General features: G+C 41.7%; 1 protein-coding gene across 1 annotated transcript in view; it reads right to left on the reverse strand.

Annotated features, from left to right (window-relative positions):
* The window catches only part of LOC135196149 (mucin-2-like), a 123,898-nt gene that overhangs the window by 15,319 nt on the left and 90,175 nt on the right, over nucleotides 1–18,404 (reverse strand). The window contains exon 3 of the mRNA XM_064222703.1: nucleotides 12,107–12,414. Within this exon, the coding sequence (XP_064078773.1) occupies nucleotides 12,107–12,414 (308 nt within the window). The remainder of the gene's footprint in view (nucleotides 1–12,106; nucleotides 12,415–18,404) is intronic.

Raw genomic sequence — 18,404 nt, forward strand, 5'->3', positions numbered from 1 at the left:
GTACTGTATTTCTTGTATACCATGTACACTAATACACTTTATTTACAGGTACATATTAGTAGTACCTATTAAATTAGGTATTGAATGATCCAAATGTTGTATTTCATTGTTTATTGGTCAATTTAGCTTTATTATAAAATTTACTGGGATGTTTTTGTAGGGCTTGGAATGAATTAGGTAATTTACATGTAAAATGCAGTTCAAGATACGAAAAGCTCAGGTTACAAAGGCCACCTCGGAACGGATTAATTTCGTATGTCGAGGTACCACTGTATGAGACTACAGTGGTACCTCGAGATACGAAATTAATCCGTTCCGAGGAGGCCTTCGTATCATGATTTTTTCGTATCTTGGACCACATTTTACATGTAAAATCGCTAATCCGTTCCAAGCCCTCCAGAAACACCCCAGTAAATTATATTTCCATGCCTAAAACACATGTTCTAGGGTTACAACGCCAATCCGACGGAAGAAATATGACTCCAAAAAGGCAAAATACTGTACATACTTGAGTAATATTCAACTGCATGTAATGTTCAACCCCATTTTATTAGGACTTTGGCATATGTCCCTTAGCAATAAGCCTAGCCTATGTTAGTGGTTGCTACTGTAGCCTAGTCTATGATTCTGACACCTAAACCTAAGAGCTAAAAGCTTATAATATGCCAATAAAATGTATAAATAATCAGTATGTACTCATTTCAAATAATTATTAATTAATCATTAACTATAATACACAAACAAACAAAAAACAAACCTTCCAATCGATTGTTTACATTCAGCTCTTACCCGTCTTACGAGTATCGAACGAGCGCCAAGCAATCATTTTTCCTAGCACATAGTAAGCCATAAATTGTCATTAGTATCTCTCTTCAACTAATGAAACTACCAAAAAGTATAATAACCATTCATTTCTATTCTTTATTCTATCTTTACCCAATGGAGATACCGAGTTACTGACAGCTATAATGAAACATACGTATACGTTAACCAGTAATTTAATAAAACAAAAAAGAAGGAAGAATTTCTAAAAAATACATATTTGTTGGCAGTCTGATTTATTTATATTTTATGATATCTAATTCACAATTTTTTTATTAAATGTATTGCATGTACTCATTTCAAATAATTATTAAGTAACCATTAACTATAATAAACAAACAAAAAAAAAAGCTTCCAAACATCTGTTTACATCCAGCACTTACGAGTATCGAACGATCGACAAGCAATCACTTTACACAGTAAGCCATAAATTTTCATTATCTCTCTTCAACTACTGAAACTACCAAACAGTATAATAACCATTCATTTCTATTCTTTATTCTATCTTTACCTAATGTTTTTTTTTATTAAATGTATTGCATGAATAAGTTTTTCAATTTACAGCATCCTTTTACCAATAGAATACTTAAAGCACAAGGGGTAGATCCTGACCAATAGGAGAGCAGGACCTTATGGGGTGACTAGCATCAGGAGCCAATGGGAGAGCAGGAGGATGGTGGCGAGTTTACTCAGTTGGCGGCGCGGGAGTTTTAAAATTGTTCTAGGTGGTCCGGGCGAATCTCGGGACTTTAGCCAGCAGCAACAACCTTTGTATCTTGAAAACTTTTCGTATGTAGAGCAGTAAAATTTTTCGCATTGGCTTTCGTATCTCGAGTTTTTCGTAAGTAGAGCCTTTCGTATCTCGAGGTACTACTGTAGTTCATTTTTCCTCATATGATATGCTTCTAGGTGGAAATATGACTTGAATACGTCTCATGATTATGAACTAAATTGTTTTTTTTCTTTTCGTTAACAGATTACGCTGGCGGTATGTTTATTGAATAAAAAAATTACATGATTCCGTTCGCAATTTTCCTTTATATCACTGTTATACGAACTTTACATTATTTATCTGTTATTGGCATGAAACCAGCAGTAAAATGTTTTCTTTCAAGCATAGTAGTTTCGATTAAAATGATTTTATCTCAATTTTATCTAAGATTGTGTTTGATGGCAAACTACCCTTGTTGCCGATGCACGATAATGGTCATTAGCAGCTTGAACAGTTTTCTCAGCTTCAGCTAGCTACAACTAGTTTAAATTTAACAGTATACTATTTCCCTATTGATCTTTGATCTGTATCAAATAAAGTTATTACATTAAGATATCTCAATCCTATTCTACATAACATCATTTTTAACAACTACGGTAATTGTTTACTATAGTATGATGGTTGAAATACCAGCCAAACAGATGTTATCCAATTTGGTTGCACTTAGGAAAAAAGTTGTTTCTTGTTTGGTTGTTCTTGGCTTTACACATTTATGCAATGAGTATAACATTAAAAATGTTATTGTTATAATACAATTAAGTTTGTTCATACTTACCTGGCAGATATATATAGCTGTATTTTCTGAAGTCCGACAGAATTTCAAAACTCGCGGCACACGCAGTGGGCCGGCCAGGTGGTAGTACCCATTCCCGCCGCTGGGAGGCGGATATCAGGAACCATTCCCATTTTCTATTCATATTTTATTAATGCCACTGTCTCCTGAGGGGAGGAGGGTGGGCACTTTAATTATATATATCTGCCAGGTAAGTATGAACAAACTTAATTGTATTATAACAATAACATTTTGTTCATGCCACTTACCTGACAGATATATATATAGCTGAATCCCACCTTCGGATGGTGGGAAGAGACAGAATAGGATTTATAGGAAACTTAAATTAAGTAGATGATGTATATCTTGGTTCCTCACCTGTTAGCAAAGTAGACTCTGTGATTACTGTCACTTAAGCCTGCTTTTGCTTAATCAGAGTTGCCAGCCAGGTGGAGACCTGTAGTGCTGGTGTGCTCTGGATGATCTGTCAACGGGGACGTGACCTCAACGTGACAAGACCATCGAGCCATACATATGAGGGCAACGAAGCAACTGACCACCACCTGACCAACTATCCAAAGACCCCTTGAACACTAAACTAAGGGATGGGAGATCTTCACACAAGACTCACCACAACCTAAAAACACAACAATAAAAACTAACCTAAACCTAACTAAGGGATAGGGAAAGAGCTGCCTCCAGCCCCCAAGACTGTGTCTGCAGAAACGTATGGCCCAAGAGAATTACAGTCGTCATAAATCGTTCTCACATCCCTCAGGTAATGTGAGGCGAAGACAGAGTTGCTCCTCCAAAAGGTGCCATCAAGAATGTCCTTGATTGACATGTTCTTTTGGAAGGCAAGAGAGGTAGCGACAGCTCTAACTTCGTGAGCTTTCACTCGTAAGAGGCTCAAATCAGTCTTTTGGCAAGATGAATGAGCCTCTTTAATGACGTCCCTCAGAAAGAAAGCAACAGCATTCTTAGACAAAGGTAATTCTGGTCTCTTCACAGAGCACCAGAGATTACCTGAGGGACCTCTTACCTCTTTTGTTCTATGCACATAGAACTTGAGAGCCCTGACAGGGCACAGGGTTCTCTCTGGTTCTTGGCCCACCAGACTTGACATACCCTTGATCTCGAAGCTTTTCGGCCAAGGGTTAGAAGGATTTTCATTCTTTGCCAAGAAAGTTGGGCTCAAAGAGCAGACAGCGTTGTCTCCTTTGAATCCCACTAGATTACTAAAAGCTTGTATTTCACTAACTCTCTTAGCCGTCGCCAGAGAAGTTAGGAAAAGAACCTTCCTTGTCAAGTTTCGAAGAGACGCTGCTTGAAGAGGTTCAAAAGGACTCGACATTAAGAACCTAAGAACCACGTCAAGGTTCCATGAAGGCGGTCTCGTTTGGGGAATCTTCGAAGTCTCAAAAGATTTTAAGAGATCATGAATGTCTTTGTTGTCAGAAAGGTCCAGGCCTCTGTGCCTAAAAACCGCCGACAACATGCTCTTATATCCCTTAATGGTAGGGACTGCTAATTTCTGCACATTCCTGAGAAAGAGCAGAAAATCGGCTATCTGGTTCACAGAGGTCGTGGAAGAGGAAACTCCCTCCTTTTTACACCACGCCCTGAAGGAAGCCCACTTCGATTGGTATACAGCTCTTGTAGATGCACGTCTTGCATTTGCGATTGCTCTCGCAGCTGCTTTCGAAAAACCTCTCGCTCTGGCCAACTTTTCGATAGTCTGAACGCAGTCAGACCCAGAGCGGAGAGGTTTTGGTGATACCTTTCGAAGTGAGGCTGTTTGAGTAGATCTTTCCTCCAGGGCAACGTCCTTGGAAAGTCTACAAGGAAAAGACATGACCTCTGTGAACCATTCTCTCGCTGGCCACATCGGGGCGATCAGGGTCAACCTCGTCCCTTCTGAAGCTGCAAACTGCCTCATGACTTCCCCCATGATCTTGAATGGCGGGAAGGCATACAGATCTAGGCCCGTCCAATTCCATAGCAACGCGTCCACAGCGATTGCTTCTGGATCTAGGACCGGGGAGCAATACAGAGGATGCCTCTTGGTCCTCGACGTCGCGAATAAGTCGACCAGAGGACGTCCCCACAACCTCCAAAGGTCTCGACACACGTCTTTGTGTAAGGTCCATTCCGTCGGTAGGATTTGTTCCAGACGACTGAGAAGGTCTGCTCTGGACGTGCCAGCTCCTGCAATGAACCTCGTCAGGATCGTAACCTTTCTTTCTCGGCCCCACAGCCAAAAATCTCCTTCGCCAAGGGTGAAACAAAAATAAAATGGAGTGTGTTACTCCCTGATTCTTTAAATAAGCGAGTGCTGTGGTATTGTCGGAGTTTACTTGAACGATCTTGTTCGTCAAACTCCCTTCGAAGAACTGCAGAGACAGAAAGATCGCTGCTAGCTCTTTGACATTTATGTGCCAGGCTGCCTGTTCCCCTCTCCAGGAGCCTGACACTTCCTCCCCTCCTAGTGTTGCTCCCCAGCCCGCGATGGAAGCGTCTGAGAACAACACTAGGTCGGGGCTCAGAAGACTTAGGAAAAAGCCCTCCTGTAGCTTCAGTGGATCGAACCACCATATTAAATGGCTCTTTATTGAATGAGAGATTCTCAAGATCGCATTGAGATCGTCCTTGGCCTTCCATTCGTCCGCAAGGAAAAACTGGAGAGGCCTGAGGTGCAGTCTTCCCAAGGAAACAAACCTTTCTAGCGAGGAAATGGTGCCAAGCAGACTCATCCATTCCCTCGCCGAGCAAGTTTCTTTCCCCAAGAAGGCCGAGATCTTCTCTAATCCTAGCCGCTGACGTTCCTGGGACGGAAATGCTCGAAAAGCCACTGAATCCATCTGAATCCCCAGATACACGATGGACTGTGTCGGGGTCAGATGCAACTTTTCGAGGTTGACAAGAAGTCCCAGGGACTTCGCTAGGGCTAACGTGAACTGCAAGTCCTTCAGACACTTTTCTCTCGACGACGCTCTGATAAGCCAGTCGTCGAGGTAAAGGGAAACTCTTATCCCTGAAGAGTGTAGCCACCTCGCCACATTCTTCATGACTACGGTGAACACCATTGGAGACATGGTCAGGCCGAAACAAAGAGCTCTGAACTGCCACACTTTTTTGCCCAAGACGAATCTTAGGTACTTTCTTGAAAGAGGGTGGATCGGGATGTGAAAGTACGCGTCCTGCAGGTCTAAGGACACCATCCAGTCGCCCGGTCTCAAGGCTCCCAGAACAGAATGAGGCGTCTCCATCGTGAATTTGGTCTTTTCCACGAACAGATTGAGCCTGCTTACATCTAGGACTGGATGCCAACCTGACAACTGCTTTGGTACTAGGAAAATCCTGTTGTAAAAGCCTGGAGACCCCAGGTCTGCGACTTGTTCCACCGCTCTTTTTTCGATCATTTGTTGTAGAAGATCGAACAACACTTGTTTCTTTTCTCCCTGATAGGATGGAGAAAGGTCTCTGGGAGTCGTAGAAAGAGGAGGAAGATCTAAAAAGGGGATCTTGTACCCCTGCTCCACGATCTTGAGGGACCAAGGGTCCGTATCTCTCTCTCTCCATGCTCCCGCAAAGAACTTCAGTCTGGCTCCGACTGGTGTCTGAAGGACATGCGTCTCACTTGGATGGCTTGGGTTTGAAGGAAGCTCTTCCTCTTGCAAGCCCTCTCCCTCGAGGAGCTGCTCTCGAGGGAGGAGCCCCACGAAAGGGCTTAACCTTCTTCGGCGGTCGCACAAAAGCCGAAGAAGTGGAAGGAACTGCCGGACGTCTCGAGGACTGGGCTAAGAGATCCTGCGTTGCCTTTTCTTGCAAACTGCTTGCCAGGTCCTTAACCAAAGTCTGGGGGAAGAGATGGCTCGTAAGAGGAGAAAAGAGCAGCTCCGCTTTCTGAGCTGGAGTAACTGATGTAGCCGTGAAATTGCACAGCAAAGCTCTCTTTTTCAGGAAGGCAGTCCCAAAATGAGAGACCAGCTCCTCTGAACCATCCCTGATGGCCTTGTCCATGCATGATAGCACGCTGGACAGCTCCCCCAGACTGAGAGACTCTGGGCTTCTCGATTGCAGATCTAGAACTCCCAAGCACCAGTCCAGGAAGTTGAAGACTTCAAGAGTCCGCAACAGCCCCTTCAAATGATGGTCTGTCTCCGTAGGGGTCCAGGTCACTTTAGCTGTGGATAAAAGGGACCTCCTCTGAGAATCCACCAAGCTGGAGAAATCCCCTTGAGCAGACGAAGGGATTCTCACACCCACGTCTCCTTTGGTTTCATACCACATTCCTCCTTTACCGCCGAGTCTAGCGGGAGGAAGGGTGAAAGTTTTCTTGCCTTGATCCTTCCTTCGTTCCATCCAGTCTTGGAGTTTCTTGAAGGCCCGCTTAGTGGAGAGCGAAGTCTTCATTTCGACAAACTCCGGGGTCTTACATGTCTTGGAGGATGAAAACTGCGAAGGAGGAGACTTGGGAGCTGCAGGCTGGAACTTGTCCCCGAAGGACGAGCGCAACAGCCGCACAAGAACTTTATAATCCGAGATTGAAGAGGCAGCAGAAGGTTCCTCTTCAACAGAGTCAGCAGGACTACTCAATTCTCCTTCTTCCCTAATCGGAAGAGGAGACCGCCTCTCCGGAGAGGGCGTACGTCTATCGGGTCTTGCCTTAATCAAAGACCCCCGATGTTTAAATGTAGAAGCCTTATCTAGGCTGTCTTCTTTGTGGCGTTTACCGCTCAAAGGAGGCAGAGCGTCCTGACGGCGATGAGCGTCCTTAGCGATGACCGAGGCAGCCTTACTTCCAAGAGAAGCGTCCTTACGTTTCTTCAACGAAAGGGTAAAGTTTTTCTCAGGAATGCGCACCTGTGCGCGCAACCCGGCGTCCTGGTGCACGTCGTCTTCTTGCTTGGCGTCCTCCGAAGCGTCCTGAAAAGCGTCCTGCCGAGCGTCCTGAAAAGCGTCCCGAGCGTCCTCTCGATAATCACAGCAAGCAGCCTGCCCATGACGTTGAGAGGGAACGGAAGCGTCCTGACGACCCGTCTTCTTAGCGGGCGAACGAGATCGGCGAATCGCCGAAGGAGACGCAATCGGCGAAATAGACGAGCGAGGAGAGGGAGAAGGAGACTGCTTCGTCCTCTTGACGGGCAGCCTAAGGTCCTTCCTCCGCTTAGGCTCGACTGCTGCTGGGCGAGTCCTCTGAGCCATAAGCGTCGATAACTGGTCCTGAAGGGACAAAAGAATGTTCTTCGTTGGAGAGGAACGAACAGAGGGAGCAGGGCTGATCCTGCGAGAAGACGAGGGGCGAGGGGACGCCTCCTTCCTTCTCACAGGTACAGCTACCTGCTTCTCAGGGATACGCGCCTGTGCGCGCAACCCAGCGTCCTCGTCGGATGAAATTTTACCGCTCTTCTGAGGTGGAAAAGCGTCATAAGCGTCCGAAGAAAGTGGCGATACAGGACGTGAAGCGTCCTCAACACGAAACATCCTTTTCAGTGGATGAGAGTCTCTCCGAGCGCTCCACCCCTTGCTCGGGGAGGACGCTTCGGAGGACGAAAAGCAGTCCTTAAGGATACGCACCTGTGCGCGCTCCTTGACAGCCTGGGACTTTGCAACAAGGCCTGCTGAAGGGACGCCAGATCGGTGGGGTGAGCCCCCGTAACCCTCTTGCGGCTTTCGACATATCCCCTCCCTGATTCCTGGAGTCCGATAGCGGTCTAGACCTAGAGGCATTATGGGGCCGATCTGGCGCCCCCTCCACAACACTAGGGGCACGATCACGCACTTGCACTGAGCCAGTTTCCAAGGCTTTCACTTTAGTCTCTAGAGTATGTAGAGACTCCAAAATCAGAGAAAGGGCATTACCTTCTCCCGACACAGATTCAGGGCCCGAAGGCAACAACACAGGTTTAGGAGATGCAAAACCTACAGGTGTTATAGCAGGAGAAATATTAGCACCCTTACCTTTGGTAGAACCACTCCTAGAGGAAGACCTCCTGATCCTATCGCGTTCCAATTTACGCCGATAGGAATCATACATCCTCCAATCATCATCGGTCAATCCATCACATTCATTGCACCGATCATCCACCAAACAAACATGCCCCCTACAACTCATACATACTGTGTGGGGGTCTACCGATGATTTCGGTAGCCTCACCTTACAATCACTCCTCACACATACTCTGAAACTCACTGCACTTGATCCAGACATCACGTTTACAGAAAAGCCAATCCAAAGTCAAAAAACGGTCCACTATCGCGTATGCCAATCCAACAATCCAAAATCAATACCAAAAGTCAATCAGATACTTAAATGCGAGCAAATCCAAAAAATCCTAGGCGGAGGTCTGTAAACAGTAGTTTACCGACCGGCGACAGAAAAAAATATGAATAGAAAATGGGAATGGTTCCTGATATCCGCCTCCCAGCGGCGGGAATGGGTACTACCACCTGGCCGCCCACTGCGTGTGCCGCGAGTTTTGAAATCCTGTCGGACTTCAGAAAATACAGCTATATATATATCTGTCAGGTAAGTGGCATGAACAAACCATACTTTCATCATTCTCTTTTGCTGTTTTTGAACTTATTTAACTAGGTGATGGGATAAAGTTAGGCTATACTCTATTGTTTTTTTATACAATATTTGAACATTTTTTATTTGTTCCTACATGTATACAAACCCTCAAGTCTTTACATATGGGACTCACTCCTTGGTGGGAGGATTCTGAGCAAATCTTGGACCTGACTGGTAGCTTACCTCACCTAGGGCCTCTTTGCTAGGCATTTAAACACAAAGGAAGCAGATTCACGCCTCTGATATGTGTAATGTTCAACTCCCAGACTTCTGGGCCTTCAAATAAAGGAAGATAATGTCATCAATTCAAAGATAGGGTTGGATGAACCCATACTGTCGGGGACAATAAAGCTGAAGATAACCAACAGCTCTGTTCACTGTCAGTCCCGCTCTTCCCATGCTAGAGAAGGTAGGAGTTGCATCTATTAATACAAAATGAGCTAGACTGCAAACAGGATATTCAGTCATCTAGAACACCTGAAAACATGCCTGTCCAGCATGTGAGTTTGCTAACTGTCCCTTAGAAGGGTATAACAGAGAAAGTAAGCGGCCAATTCAACACACCCCCTCTTTTGCAGCTGTATACCTAAAGCGAGATGCTACCTGTCCTCAAGAGCTGGGTGATCTACATGAATGTTGAACAGCCACCACAGAACCCAAGGAAAGAGAGTTCAAGGTAAAAATGGGGTGAATGAGGTCTGTTGTTACCACATTCCCATCCTTAGAACCTGTCACACAGGTTCTTCATGAATGCTAGGGGCAGACCAATGGCCCTGACCTTATGAAATCTCGCCCGCAGCTGGAAACCACTTAAAAACAATCAAAGACTGTAAATGCAAGAAATCTGTGGCATCTAGCATCCCATGCATAGCCGAGGTGGAAACACGTCAAGAGAGTGCACTTGAATCCAGTGACGCACCAGTCTTTCTTTGACCGCCTTGGAGAGGGGACCTTTGCTTTGCTCTCCTCCCCCAAACCAGTTTTTTTTCCCAAGCTCATGGTTTGTTACATATTTATACCAGCCCATAAGACCCATGAGCATCAACATCTGTAGACTGCCTTCAAGGATTCCCGGGTTCATGTTCCTCTGGGACAGATGCAAATTGTAGTAGATATGCTTCTTGCCTTTTCCTCTGCTTTGCATCAGCTGTTGTGTGTAATGCTGGTCCATCTCTCACATGGGGATATTGCCCCTTTTGGGAGAGAGGGCCAGCTACATTTTGTTTTTTAGCATTTTGCATTAGTCATATTGAAGATATTTTGAAACATTTGTGTAAAACATTAATGTTTCTTTTTTCTTTAATTTTATTGTTACACATTTTCTGGGAACGTGGTCATGTTTTAGTCTTTCAGAATCTTTGTGATTCAGGACATTCAAGACGTTAAGAGGTTCATGTTGCAGGCAAGATTTATATGCTAGAATTCAGCTTTCAAGCATAGAAGTAGTTCTGCAATTCCTCAACATGAATTTTAATAGTAGACGATCTCCGATTGCGCTGATCCTGTCTGCTTGCAAGACCAGTCATGATTCCCATCTTGTCTTTTTCCTGTCATTTTGCAGGGGGAGGAGCGTGAGTCGTACGTTTCACTCAATTCCCTTTATTCTTTCTGATAAATAGGATTCTTTTCACTCTCTAAGGATACAAGATATCTTTTTCCTGAGGGAGAGCATATTATTTATTTCTCTACAGGCCCTACTGTTGTCGCCGTTTCTCGCCTTGAAGTCTGGCGGTGGCAGTGTCCACTCAGAACTTGAGAGCCCCTTGATTTGCTTCCCTCTGACAGAGATGCAAAAGATGTCTCCTAGATGTCCACAGCATTTTGTATTCCCAGGAAGTCACCTATCCAAGTACTGACCAGACCCAATCGTTGCTAAACTTTGCTGACTATACAAGAATTGAAAATTTCAATGTGGTATGGCCAATGGCTGTTATGTCCACAGTGTAAAGATAGAGCCGAACAGTCACAGCTTTGGTGGGTTGAAATCAGAGGACTAACCAGACTCTTCCTAGATCGAACAATTCTTCCAAACATCGAAGTATCAAGACCAATTGTTGCTAACACTGACCCAAGTGACCAAACTTGTATGCCATACATCCTTCCCTGGAATATGTCTGGTGGGCTGCTGAGCTGAGTGTGCTACTGCAAACCCGTGCACCGCACCGTCAATTGAGGAGATAGGACACTAGCCAATAACCCCAACCCAACCTCTTGATGAGTAAGCAACTACCATAGTACCATTCCTTAACAACACCATGGAGTGCCTATCCTTGGATCCTGAAGCTTGGAGGGCTAAGGAGATTCAGGTTATTGAAGTGCAGATTAGGTCAGGTTGAGCTAGGTTAGGTTGGGTACTTAGGTCCCTTGATATGCAAGTGACTGCCTTTCATTTGATGCCTAGAGGCATGAAAATCTCTGGAGAGGAAGTGTGTGACAACACCCCAAGAAGATATCTGTCATCTAACCATTAGGCTAAGTCCTGTCTCACTTCTCTGAGGGAGGAAGGGAAGGAATGGGGAGACCTTGAATCTGCATGAAGTGAAAGAAGGAGAAACTGCCCATGAGGAACCAGCCTTCCCAGTTGTGACAGGTGACCAAGCAGGGCTTGCAAGTGCTGAGCTGGTTGCCCTTTAAGAATATTTAACCCTATATAAATTGCATATTCGCTACATAACATGTACATCTTTTACTTATGACTCCAAGTTCATACTATGACTCCAAATTCATACAGATTACACTGGAATTGAAGCTGGGTGTTCAACAATAACAAATCTCATTAGTTAATATATAAATGATACTTACCTATTTGAAATTAAAATATAACTATCAAAGCCAAGTGACAGCAACTGAATCTTTTCTAAAGCAAAGGTCTGTATTTATATGCAAATACTTCATTAATTTTCAGACACACAATCCTACCTAAAACATTTACAGTACAATTAGTTTCATACACAAAAACATTGACACAACACTAAGATTAAAACCTTTGTAATCATACAAAAAGTGGATCTATAATTTCACCACCATAAATTTTAATCTGATCAAACACATTACTGGGAAAGTTTTGGGCCTTATGGTAAACAAAAGTGTACCTAAACCTGTCTTGAATCATCAAAGCAAATAAAATCACATAGTAAAAGACAAACACTTTGTGAGTTTATACCTGAGTTCAAATTGTTCCTGAGCATCTCGAGCACTTCCAACAACCACCATCTCATTAGGTGAAAATTGTGATTTCTTTAGTTTAACTGTGATTTTTTCATAACTAGGTGAAGTGGTAGGAGTAACAGAGTTACTTTTGATGCTCTGACTTTGCGAAGGAAGTGTAGGAGTGGACTGAAGTGCTGAAGTGGCAGGAGTTGTTGGGGAGGGCGACACAACAGGTGATAAGCCAGGTGATGCTGTTGAAGTACTGCTTTTGAACGGAATTTCTGGAAGTACACCCTGCAGTACATAAGGTGGCGACATTACCTGGAAAATGTTTACCATTAACTAAGATGGTTGACATTTCAAAGTTTCAACAAAATAAACCGTTATTTCTCTATTATTTTACAAGGGACGCAGTCGAAAAATGTATACTCACTAGATAAGTAAAACATTCCTTTGACAATTTTTCTAAGACCCATTAACTCACCCCCCCCAAAAGAAAATGCAAGTGCAAATAAAAATTCCTCTTTCTAGAGAAAAAGATTTAGCAAACATTTGTATTCCTTGCTATTGTCCCTTGTAGAAGACAAGAAGAAAAACATTCCATTCCAAAACCTCAATAGTCATAGCTCGGTTAATAAACCTAATCTGTTCCAACAGGATGTCCTTGAACCAACTGATTCTGTCCCATATATAATAAATACTGAGCATTGGATTAATCCACTCCAGACCTTAAAAAATACAGCATACAAAAGCATTGTAACTCAAATTTAAGCCAAGCATGTAAATACTGTAAAAAAAAAAAAAAAAAAAAAAAAAAAAAAAAAAATAAATAAATAAATGCAATTTTGCTCTCACTTTACCTGTATAATTGTGAGTAGGAGGCCAATGAATCCTATAACTTTTTACTTTTTTGCCCAAGAGGAGCTTAGAAACTATGCTATTTGTTGAGCAGGCACCACAGGTCTTAACGAAATGATGTCTTAGAACTAAGGGTTGTGGGCATTGTCCCCAAAATAAAATGAGGTAAAGGTAGTCTGGTGCCACAAAACACCTACTCCCAGTACTGGAGATACTGAAAATTTTATAAGAATGCATTCACACCCTTGGCTATGCAAGCTCTTGCACAGATTGGACCTTGCCATAAGATAAACTACATGTCCACTTGCCTGCTTCATGAAGCCAGTGAAAGGTTTTCTTGGACACCACCTTTGTATGCCTGAGACCCCGACACTATGAAAAATTACCAGGTTCTGAGTTTTGACCACAAACTTACCACCTGCTTGGGCACAAGATCCTTCTTTTCCTTATTTATCAAGATTATCAGATTCTGACAAAAGTGCAAGGAGGCAGTCTGTCCTTTAGTAAGTGCACCTCTAAGGATACGCACCAGCTAGCTGTCGGAGATAATGCACAAGTACCCCCTTTCATGTGGCCGCAATATGACAAGGTGAAAATATTAATCAAACCCTGTGGGCCTGCTGTCAGTCAAAAACAGGGATTGGAATTGGTAAAATCCTTTTGCAAACAAAACGGATGTATACTCCCTCAAGAATTTGATGAATAGCACCTAAAATGCACATCCTTCAGATTCACTGAATTGAGTTTGTAGCCCGAAACCCATTCAACAAAAAGAGGTTGATGACCAATCTCTACACCCCAACTGACTTCTCATCAAGAAAGCCAGATGTAAAGGCTGGGGATGCTATCTACACAGTCTAGAGCAGTATTTTCAAGCATCCCTCTCACTTCTGCCAACAGGGCCAAACCTCAATAGAAGGTTAGGTCAGGAATGGGACTGATGTCTGAAAGAGGGGAGGCCATTGGTCCTTGATAGTCATGGCTGCCAAAGGTATTGGTCTGAGCCCTTCAGATACTAAACATGGAAAGTGCAGCTGCCCCAAAAAGGTGTTGTCCCCTGAAGGCTTGGCTGAGGTACCATTAACACCCCAGAGGGGTTGAAGGAGATTGTACAGTGGATATATGTACATGATCTGGCTATCAGAATGCCTCTTTTCCACTGCCAATGCCACCTTACTCTATGGAAAGCATTAAGAGGAACCCACTTACAATCCATTCAACTAAGCCAGACTACTCTGCTGAAACCTGTCAGAAGAGCATCAACATAAGGAAACACCTTATTAGGACAAAGTTTGCCTATGAGTTGCACTTTGCACTTTGGTTAGAAAGAAATATCAAAACCTTTCCTCCTGACCTTACAACCACTGGAATTTGGTTCTCTCATCTGCAGATATGAGTCCAATGACAAATATGTCAGCAAATTCATCTGAACAGGAGGTTAAGCCACAATGCTGTCTGGTTGTAGGCCATAACTGACTGCATAACTGAAAAGGAAGAACTTTCACATCAAGTTTCTTCATGGGAAGAAAGTTTGTTAGTGTGTAGACTGACAGAACAACTTGAGGGAGAGTATTCTATACATCCCAGGGGTGCTAAACTTTCTCTGGTTTGTCAACAGAGGGGAAACGGCTTCCTTGATCAGCTGGACAGCAGGGAACCTTTTGATCTGCAAATCAGACTGTTACTCCAATCCAAGACACCATGTTCAAACATCAACCACAGCAACCAACAACTGTCTCACCTCCCAAGTGCACCATAGAGTATTCTCAATTGAAAAAATGGATTTGAGGAATGAGCAGTTGTTTCTTCCCCAAAACTATGCAGATGACAAATGGTCCCAACAATCTCTTCAAAAAAGCATTCTAACTTTGTCTAAGTGGTTCTGAAGGATGAACATCAAATCCTATGATCCCCAAAGCATGAGTTACATCCTCCCAGAAGAAAAGCTAACAAATACAAAGAGGACACAAACAGGACCTGACTTGCAAATAAGCAGACCTAATTCTACTGTGTGTACCTCAGCAGAAGTATGAAAGAGGGAAGAAAACAAAAGGACAGTGGTTCATGAGAATGCTCAGGCATCCCGTTGTCAACCATACCAACTGTAGACATCCCACGAACAGGTGTCAGATGCTATCACTAACCCCAAAAAGAAAGAAAACTCACTTGAAGGCCAGCAAGATTTGTGACAGAACTTCCAAGCTCTTTCTTCTCCTTCCTATGGAAAGTGAAGGGCCAGGAAATGATGAGGAGGAACTCTACAAAAAGAACAAGAAAGAAGTTAACACTCTTTCATTATTTCACTTAACTCCATCCAAGAATTTTATACTCCTTAGCTACAATGAAAGACATGCCAAGGCAGGAATTGGCATCAGAGGAGTAACTTCTGCTAGATGCCACAGGGTATATATGTCAAGTCCAAAGTATGTATGCTCTATCCAGCAGCCAAAGAAAAAGAACAGTGACACAAGGCGGGTGGGGGTTACCTTGCTCACCACCCCTCTACCACTCATCAATATAAGGTTCCACAACTGCTTCAGCCTTCATTGAAGGCTACCACAGGTGGTACCCAGCTATCGGTTGGGGTTCCATTCTCAGAGGGGTGCTGATAAGTGAAAACCAAAACTCGGCGATATCCGGTTAATAGTGCCATAAGCGGTGAATGGCCCTTCGGTTAGGCATGTTATGGTGCCATAACTCTATAATTGGTACCTTATGGAGCCGATAACCAGAACTCAGCCTGTTGTGGCGCCATAAATTGCCGAATAATGGCGCTAGACGAGCGCCATAAAACAGAGTCCGCTGACAACTGGGGACTGTCAGTACTTTGCAGAAGTCAAATGTTTGTATTTAAATGGAAACAGATAAAAGTGAAATAAATCTCACCAAACAATTGCCATACATATCAAAATTGCAGATAACTAAGTTGATTTATACATTCATTTATTTTGGTTATTATTGTTACCAACCATTACCTCTTTTGTGTGTTTGTAAATAAATATTGTAACTTTTGTTGAGGTGTTTGTTCTATTGTTCCTGAGTTGCTGTGTTACATTTTTACTGACCGCAAATAAGGTCGTAACACCGTTACATAAAGTTTTATATATGGAAATGTGCACAATTTCATGCACAATGCAACTAAAAACAACCCATGGTTGTTGCTTCTATCAGTTTTGAAATATTTTCATATAAATAACAATAGGTGCCAAAATTTCAACCTTAGGTCAACTTTGACTCTACTGAAATGGTTGAAAAACGCAATTGTAAGCTAAAACTCTTATATTCTAGTAATATTCAATCATTTACCTTCATTTAGCAACAAATTGAAAGTCTTAGCATAATATTTCAATTTATATATATATAAAAAAAAAAACTTTTCCTTACGTCCGCGTGGTAACTCTTCCGAAAAAAATCAGAAATTTTTTCATCCGATTGTCGACAAAAATTAATTGAAGATTGTAGCTTTTCTCATTTTAGAAATATTTGCATATAAATCACGATAAATAGAAAAAAAACCACGTTTGGTCAACTTTGACTCTACCGAAATGGTCGAAAAACGCAATTTTAAGCTAAAACTCTTACAGTCTAGTAATATTCAGTCATTTATCTTCATTTTGAAACAAATTCAAAGTCTCTAGCACAATATTTAGATTTACAGTGAATTTTAAAAATACTTTCCTTCCCTCCACGCGCGGATTCTCCGCCGCAAATCTCCGAAATGCATACGTCACATTCTCGTAATATTTGCTCCATTTCATATTAGGCGTTTCATAGAGTTTTATATGTGAAAATGTGCGCAATTTTATGTAGAATACAAAAAAAATAATTGAAGGTTGTAGCTTTTCTCATTTTTTTAAATACTTGCATATAAAAAAAATATATAAAATTCTACATTCGGTCAACTTTAACTCATCCAAAATGGTCGAAAACTGCAATTGTAATATTCAGTATAGTAATATTCAATCATTTATCTTCATTTTGAAACAAATTGGAAGTCTCTACAACAATATTTCGATTTATGGTGAATTTTTGAAAAAAACATTTTTTTATGTCCGCGCATCACGAATTCATGCATCATTTTGTGATAATATTTTCTCTGTGTTGCTTTAATCATTTTACAATGTCTTATATACCAAAATGATCACAATTTAGTGTACAATACAACGAGAAAAAATTAACTCGTTAGCTTTAACTGTTTTGCTTACAGCGCGATTTGAATACAATTATATATGAAATTTTGTTTTCGCGCTATCATATATCGCATTATTTATATATAATATTTTTTTTTATTTCTGATGGTTGCATACTAAACTTCAGACAATGACAAAAATAGGAGCCAAAAATGAACTCTTAATCTTGAAAACTAAGCGTGCTGTGATTTAAAAAAAAAAAAAATTTCCGCTTTGGTGCTCACTCCAAGACCCCCTCGGCATACGGGAGATGATTTTTATTATACCCCTTCGGCGTTAAAGGGATAACTAACAACCCTGTGGTTTTAACCCTTATGAGCTGGGCTAAAAAAAAACATATGCAGCACCCCAGACTGGGCAAACTTTGAGTTTGGCCAATTTACAAAAAAAAAAAAAAATAAATAAATTAAAAAAAAAAAAATCATTGGAAAGAGGAAGGTATGGAAATGGACATAGTGTAAGACAAAAATTATAAAAAATTCTCCATATTTTCTACGAGAAGTTGAAAATTACTTTTTACAACCCGTTGTGGGGCCTCTTTTACAAGACAATCATAAACTTTACCAAGTTATACATGTTTTTTCTAAATATTTTACCTTTTTTTGTAAAATTATAATTACAGCTCACACATTATCATAACAGATAAGAATTAAATTAAGTAACAAATTCCGAGTACATTTGTTGTAAAATATTTACACAAATTTACTGAGATCAAAGATCCAGTAACCTTTTTGGATTATACATGTTTTTCATAATATTTCTTTGCATTTTTTTTTTGCAAAATTATAATTATGTATAACTGACATACTATTATAAAAAAATAAGAACTAACATCAACAGCAACTCCCGGGGATATTTATGAGCAAATAGTACAGTGGAACCTCGGTTTTCGTAGACTTTTTAAGATGAAATTTTGTTCAGGTTTCGTATATATCCTTGGATTTTGTACACTTTGACTCTCTTTCCAGGGCCAACCACATGACTAGACCCCGTACCAAGCACCCATACAAAGCATCCTGTGTTCTCTTGTGACAAATTCCGCATTTGTCCTCTCCTCCCTCTTCACTCCTCTCCATCTTCCATATGCTAACAAGAGTCTTCAATAAAAGGGTGATGTTAAATGTTCAATTATTCATTCCATTAATCATTTATATTTTTCCATTAATCATTTATATTTATTTCTCATTGTGTTTATTCCCTATAAAATGTATTTTTGTTAATATTTTTGGGTGCCTGGAATGCATTAATTGTATTTACATTATG

This window comes from Macrobrachium nipponense, chromosome 17, assembly GCF_015104395.2.
Source record: "Macrobrachium nipponense isolate FS-2020 chromosome 17, ASM1510439v2, whole genome shotgun sequence".
NCBI lineage: Eukaryota > Metazoa > Arthropoda > Malacostraca > Decapoda > Palaemonidae > Macrobrachium > Macrobrachium nipponense.